Source organism: Seriola aureovittata, chromosome 20 (genome assembly GCF_021018895.1).
Source record: "Seriola aureovittata isolate HTS-2021-v1 ecotype China chromosome 20, ASM2101889v1, whole genome shotgun sequence".
Taxonomy (NCBI): Eukaryota; Metazoa; Chordata; class Actinopteri; order Carangiformes; family Carangidae; genus Seriola; species Seriola aureovittata.
In genome coordinates, this window is record NC_079383.1 from 7,019,044 (window position 1) to 7,026,985 (window position 7,942).

The window sequence follows — 7,942 nt, forward strand, 5'->3', positions numbered from 1 at the left end:
TTTCTGTGTGTGTGTGTTCGTGTTTCTGTGTGTGTGTGTGTGTGTGTGATTCTGTGTGTGTGTCTGTACCCACTCAGATGTGAGGTTTGAATAATTTGGGTTTTAGAAGGCTGACACAATATTAGTGCTTCGATATTTAAGATGATAAATTACAAGTTTGTCAATTGTCTTGGCAAAAAAGTCCCAGTGTACTGTCAATCTCTATATAATAATACCAACAGCATAGTGTATAAGCCTATACATGGTCGTATCCCTTGTATCCCAACACTCTTTGTATGGTCTCTTACTTCTTCCCTCTCTGTCTCCATTATACAAATAAGGATATTCCCATTTCCAGTGGACAACAGTCATCCATCACTTCCACCTTGAGTAGCTCAGCACAGGACACCTTATACATAACTGTCCCTGCTGGATAAGACATGGGTTCAACAATCTTTAGCTATACCCCTACTGGGTCCTCACACATGCACAAACGCAAAAATCTATGTATCTTATGTACACACAGGTTCATCAATGTTTCATCAAGAGGTTTTAGGAATTCTTATATTTAGAACTCTGTAGAGTCTGATATAGTGCTATCCACCTCGCTTGGCTCCAGGTTTCCACTACAGCGAGCCAGACAGAAAAAGGTTGCACAAACACTGCTGCTGGCTAGGACCATGGTTGTAGGTTGGTATCATCTGGATACATATGTACAACTCATGACTGCTCACTGTCTTCCACAAAGCATCTTGACATTTACATCAGGCTAAAAAGGGGGCTGCAATTATCATTTGTTGATGTTACTGTTTTCATAATTATACTGTATGCTGAGAGGTCTCCTCTTGTGTGGGCAAGTCCCTGACTACACTTAAAATGCCACTCATGATGATGATGATGATAGTTTGCCAGTGAAGACAATAGACAGTATTGAATTTCTCAGAGTTTTCAGAGCACTCAGCAGTGATTAACTCAACCCTCCACACCAGAATTTAGTAACATAATAAACATTGATTTCAGGTACATTCTCCACCACTGAATATCACCTAATAAAATCAGCATATACATTATCTATACTTTAATGTGCACTGGAGCAGAGCCTTTACCAATTGGCTGTGGTTCTGGCTTGGTTACCTTGGTGACGAAATGAAAGGTCAGTGCACTCTGCACGTGTACCTGCACGAGTGAGGTGCAACATAAATCTTGTCTTTGCAAATATCTGCATCCATGTCAGTGTACATGAAGCAGCATGTGAATATGCATGTCATCGTGATGACACGGCGGAACGAACCAGTGCAACTGCATCACACTGCACTGGAAACAGGGGCTGCGGTGCCTCGCGTCGACATGGCATGCATGGCTGCAGTAATGTGGTGTTTGCACACTGACAGGTGCAATCCTTTCTTCAAAACGAGTCCACGAGAGCAGCCAAGCAACAGCAGCCCAGGGGTAGTCATGAGGAGACTCACAAGCTGTGTCCGAACACTCACACACTGCACACTATTACATGCAATTTGAAGTATGTGCAATATTAAATGTATTAAGTGATGGTATGAAGAATGGTAACTGATGAAATGAACAGTAATTCTTTGTGCCTTATTATTCCCATAGAAACAACTAAGGAGGGAACATTTCCATAAGATGAACAATAAAAACAAAAAAGGAAACAGCAGCAAAATCATGCTCCTATGAAAATGTTTGGATAATAATATATTATTACAATATATGATTCCAGAGAAACAAAATAGCTTCATCCTCTAGAATTTAGAAGGTCACATCCACTTGAATATAAAAGTTTTACAAAAAATTGCATTCTTGTACATGGTAGTCACATCCATAAAAAGTTCTTTTTATGTTCTTATATTAATTAGTTTCACTAATTAGTTATAAAACAAACCACAGACTTCTAAAACAATGGTTTAATGTAAAAAAAAAAAAATGTGGTGTCAGTGTTTGTTCCTTTACTGATTCTGGACTTAGTTTTTTTGACACCTGCTCTAAAAGTGAATAATTAACTTTGTTTTCTGGATTAAAGGGGAAGCTTTTTATGCTTCCAACACCTAATCTGAGGCTGATTTACACCTGGAAGGACAGCTGAGTGTTAAATTAGCTGATCAGCAGACCACAAGTTGGAACATTATGCTAAGTTTATAACTCAAGCATCAGTGTTGATGAAGGTGAAACACACTCACACACACACTCACACACACTTATTTAATGTGGTTACACCTCACTTATCTTTGACCTTACTTTCGCTTATTATCAACTACTTTAAATTTCAGTGACTATGACAATCCTATATTTAATTCATTTAGAATATGCTTTAACACTAATCTGAGCCCAAACTCTGCCCTTAAAATTTGCCCTGAAAGTAGCATTTTACGAGATAGCATTCGAGACTTTTTACACTGAATCACAATCTTTTATGTAGGTGCAGGTTCAAAACCCTGTTGCCTGAGTCCATATGACTTAGAGAGAGAACATCTTGATTTGCTTTAGGCTTGTGCAGAATAAGTACTCTCAGTCTTTCTCATTCTCCCACGCTATCTCTTTCTAACTTTTGTCTTTGTGAGTGAAGAGTGGAGCCTTTGAAGCTGGCTGTATGGAGAGTTCACTGTGTGAAACCAGCTTTTCTCTTCACTCTTTGACATCACAGAACTTTAGTCTCTGCTTGATAAAATATACATATACCATGTATAATTCATAACAGTATTCTCTGTGTGCACTGTATGTACAAATGTAATACGCTCGCTGAGGTTTCATTCAGGTCAGTTTGTGAATTGAAGTCTAACCTGCTGCAAACCTGTGAAACCCCATCATTAAAAATCCTCCTCTAACCATCACTTTCATTATTCATTGTGCAGAAGCTAAATAATAAAAAGTAGTGAAAGTTGTATGCCATCTTCACTATGATGTTGCTGTCATCTTCTCACATGATGACAGCTTTTCATCTATGTGGATTTAAATACGCTCAAGCATACAAGATCAATCTCATCATGTATCAGCAGTGATATAACTCTTTACATTAATTCATTAATAACTTTGTTAATGAAGTCTTCATGGCATCTCCATGTTGGTGTAGAATCTCATTTTTTCTGTGTATTGACGTTCTCTGTTAATTTGTGAACAACTGTCTGACACTTGACGCTCGTTAAAATTAGACCTGAGTCTTACTCATGCTCTGTTTTCCCTCACTTTCACTTTCAAAAAATGAGGAATGGGCCTTAAATTCTCTGAAAGCTGACTCTATGAAGACCAAAGTGTGTGAGTGTGTGTGTGTGTGTGTGTGTGTGTGTGTGTGTGTGTGTGTTGGGGGGGGTTATATGAGAAGAGAGAGACGGCTTTTCTCTTCATTGTGTGTGACATTTCAGTGCTTTAGTCTGAGCTTGATCAAGCGCATGTTTAGTTTCACTTCCTTCCTCTATTCCATTTCCTGATTTCCTGTGCATGTTGAGGCTCACGGTTGGTCGGTCTATGAGAGAAGTTTTCAGCTGCTGTTCTCATTCTGAATCTGCAGCTTGTAATCCTCCCTTTTCCTTTCAATTCATAATAAAACTGACCCACAACCCAAGTTCACTTTTACACATTTAAGCTGTATGTGTGAAAATGGATGGATCGATAGCTGCATGTTGCTTCAGTCATTCTTTCACACTCTGCTTGTCTGATAGCTAATTTGTTGTTAGCGTACCCTTTTGCTAGCAGCATCAGAGAGGAAGAAAAACACCCATTCAAGGAGCTAAATGCTTCTTCAAGCAGTGTTTGGAACATATGTGCAGTCTTCTCTCTAAGAACTGAGTTTCAGCACAACATCAACCCAAATATTTCAAGGAGCAGAAGGATGGACAGAGTGCATGCTTCATTTTTGACAAGTAGTCAATAGTTCCTCTTATGCTAGACCCCTGATTTTGACAGGCAGGGACAAAAAAAAAAAACCCCACTGATTATGTTGTGTTTTTTTCTGGTAGAAAAGCAAAACACAGCAGTTGCTGTGGTTGAGCTGTGTCTAGACTATGTAATTGGTTCATTACAGGACTGTAAAACAATGATCAAAGATGGTCTTTTTTTTTTTTACCTGGAAATCTGAACTCTTCATCTTAAACCTTGTAAACTTCACAATTTCATGCATGCATGCACAGAGTAAACATGGGCTGTCCAATCCAATAATTGCTCATTGTTGTTGCATCATTGTTCATCTTTCACCAGAGGGAGGGCTACAGCTCAGATCAACTCATTTCATCAGTAAATAGACTGATCCCAACTACTTAATCTTATCGTTTTACTGCTATTTCTTCCTGCATACAAATAGGAGTCCATTCCTAAACAGAAGTGTCGCACTCTGCAGCCCATACAAATCACCAACACAGTTATTGTTGCAGAATGAGAAACAGCCAACATCACACATGTGAACCCTCAAAAGCTTCTAATGCATATGTGCTTTAATTACGCAGCTAACTGCAGCACAGCGGACTAACCCTTCAGGGCCCTTTATGTCCACAGAGACTCGAGACAGGCTCTTTGTAGCCCTGTCCCTTCACTGCCTTTGTCTTTCCATCTCATGGGTCCCATGGGTGAGGCCACAGTGGCGTCCCATGTGTTAATGCTGGCCAATGATAAAGTAGCTGCCACGGCCCTCATGAATTATGCAGAGGGGAAAGCAACTCCACCCTCAGTTATGTAAATTTACCTTTTTTTTTTTCCTTTTTTTTGGGGGGGGGTCTATCGGTGATGTGCTCATACAGGGAGGTGGTATCAAGCGTCACACAGTGTGAATGTGTGTGAAAGGCGAAGACAAGCGTCGTGATCTACTGACACTGTAAATATTGAAAGTAATCATTCACAAAATTGATACATGTTTATTTTGAAACTACTTATCAAACCAGTAACTGCTCTTATAGGCAGATTCCAGTAGGTTTTTCTCAGTTATCCTCGGGTGAACAGGAAGTGATGCACTTCATCTCTGGGGTTTTTTTGCAATAAAAAAGACAAAGTGCAGAAGCTGGTTTTCATGAACAGTTTGACCACCATGGTTGGATGGCTAAAGAAATGGGAACCACCTAAAAACCTCAAAATTTGAAAAGAAAAACATTTCCCACCACACACAATATTTAATAGGAAGATGGTTCATGGGAAATGCAGTTAAAAACATTCTAGTTACAAGAAAATATCACTGTAAGTAGCACTTGTGTACAGCATATGCTCACATGTACTTTGTAGATATATGATGCTGTGCCTGAGCTTACTGCTAATGCTAATTTGCCTCTGAATATAGTTTTATCCCCGGCTCAGTGTGAGTAAGTTATCCAGCCAAGCATAAAACAAACTCTGCCTATAAATAACCCAGTCTGGGCCAGGCCAGGCTCTGAGCATATGTAAGGTTCAACACCCTGCTACACATGGCAACTCTGCTGTATGTCATTATGTCATGGCTGAAAGCAAACACTGAACTATTGATGTCTCTTTATCAGTAATTGTATTGGTTCTGCTGTAACTTCTAACAGTAAATGGGCAGATCAGCTCCTCTTACAGACCCAATCTAGTTTTCTCTGAAATCTCCGAGTAAACGGATCCTGAGACAGTTGATTTCCACTTCCACTGACGACATTAGAATCCTCAATGCTTTTTTAAATTTGTCCACTTGACCTGCGTGCTCAAGTCGAACAGCGGATACCCATTTTGACTGTGAAAGAGCGATAATAACATATCATATTGACTGTGCCACAGTGACATTGAGTTTGGGGTGTGTTTTCCAGGAAGCCAGCCTGAGCCCCCTCTCCATCAGTTGTACAGTAGCTACAACACAGGACTGATATTCAAGGCTTAATCACCTGTTTTGGATCAGATGAGAGCATTAGGGCCTCCATTACAGAATAATGTACTGTAGTCTGTGTGTGCGTGTGTGTGTCTGTGTGTTACTGGTACAGTCTAATTATTCTACAGCAGGTCTGCAGGCGCAGTAGGTAGGGTCTACCTCACTCTGTGTTGTCACTGAGCCAGACACCTAGATTCACTGTTATGAAGGCGAATATTAATCTGGTCCTGGCTCTGGCTGTCTTGTTATTGAAGCAGATGGTATCTGACAAACAGGAGCCACGTGGCCACAGCTCTTTACCTATCTATCTATCTATCTATCTATCTATCTATCTATCTATCTAGGGAAGCCAAACAAATAACCTACATTATTTGCTTGGATTGCTCGATAAGAAGGTATTATAATAAAATACCTGAGTTTTATGCATGCTGTTATTTCTATGAGATAAATCAACTTCTCTGTTCATAACAAACCTTTGTTGTCACTTCACCTTCTCCACTACGTCTACATCACCTATAGAGGGCAGATTGAGGAGCCCTGAGTACATAGCTTAACCGTTCAGTGTTGACCAACATTGTGTATGAGTAACAGTTATTACAAGTAGCTGATATTACAAAATGAACTAACAGAATTAGAAGAAGTCAGATTTCAGACATTTCCACTCCTAATGTAACTTTTATAACACTAAGTTGGTCCAGCTCTGTAGCTTCAAAATTCCGTCTGATTCTTGCAGTTTAAAGTTTCCTTTCTCACTCACAGAAATGCATAAGTCACAAAGCAACAATAACGAGCTCAGCATAGTGGTAAGGAACAGTTATACCCTTCGGCATACATTACACACACAAGCATGGACTTGAGTGACAAAAATTTAAACTATTATCATTTGTTGGGACTTCTTATTTGGACGGTTATCCGCCAAGAGAATACACGATGGGGGCGGTAGCGAGCGGTGTAACGGAGATTTTAAAAAGTTGAAATTTTCTAAAGACCAAGTGTTAAATTGTGGATTATATCACACCGAATTTGATACATAATTATTCTCATTCACAAAAAGATTCGGTGATGTTCTACCACCTAAAAACATTTCCCCCGAGATGCAAGAAAACTTTAAACTGGCATAATTCTAACGAGGCCTGGTTGCGCTCTCTACATCGGGGCTAAGATGTAGTTTGGCGACGAAGCGAGTAACAGACATAGGGGATGTGTAGGCTACATTAGTGTCTTACCTGTGACATTTGCGGTCTGAGGTTGATTTCCTTTAGGTTGATGGACTGAGCTCTCAGGTTGTTGAGCAGATGGCACAGGAGGACTCCATCCCGGAGGGTTTGGGCCAAGTCAAATACCTGTGCAGACTCCCATGTAACACGGTGGTTAGCTGGAAGCACCTTGCAGTTTATTAACCACAGCGCGCATTGCCTCCAATACTCCATCATTATTGTGCCTTCAGCAGGACGAGCTTTGAGATAATTTGTTTTGTTTTGTTTTGTTTTGTTTGAGCAAGGGAAACAGCTGAAGGCTCGACAGTGCGTCTCAAACAGTGTCCATGTTACATCCGCTGACTGTGAAACCCGATGGAAAGGAACAGAGAGCTTGTGTAGACACAGCAGCCGCTCCAAGGATGACAGTCCGGTGTACTGAAGCTGTGGATGGAGCGCACCCTGCACTATTCCTCTCTCTCTCTCTCTCTCTCTCTCTCTCTCTCTCTCTCTCTCTCTCACTCACACACACACACACACACACATACACACACACTCACTCACATGCTCCCTCTCTCTGCATCTCTCTCTCTTCCCTCCCCCTCGCCCCGTTCTTCACCTCCTCTGCTTGCCACCCATAGGCTGGCTGCTGTATGAAATAACAGTAAAAGAAATACCAAGATATAGACAGCTAACTTCACTGAAGCTAATATTTACTACTTCAAAACATAAAAGAGTGTTAATTAACTATTATAAATTATCATTTTTTACAGACAGTTTTATCATGTATGATGTCCGGGCTCTTCTCTGTACGAAAATATCCCAGCTACACAGAGTATAGTGATAAAACTTGTCAATGAGGGATTAAACAAACCAAATAAGTGCATCTTTCTGTCCAACTTTCATCTGACAGTAGTCATTAGGTTGAAATGAGTGTATGAAGTAGATCTTACTAAGT

The 7,942-nt window shown here is 40.3% G+C and overlaps 1 protein-coding gene across 2 annotated transcripts in view; it reads right to left on the minus strand.

Moving 5' to 3' along the window:
- Positions 1 to 7,485, minus strand: part of LOC130161174 (guanine nucleotide exchange factor VAV3) — a 92,688-nt gene extending 85,203 nt beyond the window's left edge. Inside the window, exon 1 of one of the 2 annotated variants that reach the window (XM_056364229.1) lies at positions 7,015 to 7,485. In XM_056364229.1, coding sequence (XP_056220204.1) covers positions 7,015 to 7,221 — 207 coding nt within the window. In that variant the 5' untranslated portion in view covers positions 7,222 to 7,485. The remainder of the gene's footprint in view (positions 1 to 7,014) is intronic. The other variant, XM_056364230.1, reaches the window with a different exon arrangement.
- Between the last annotated feature and the right edge of the window lie 457 nt (positions 7,486 to 7,942).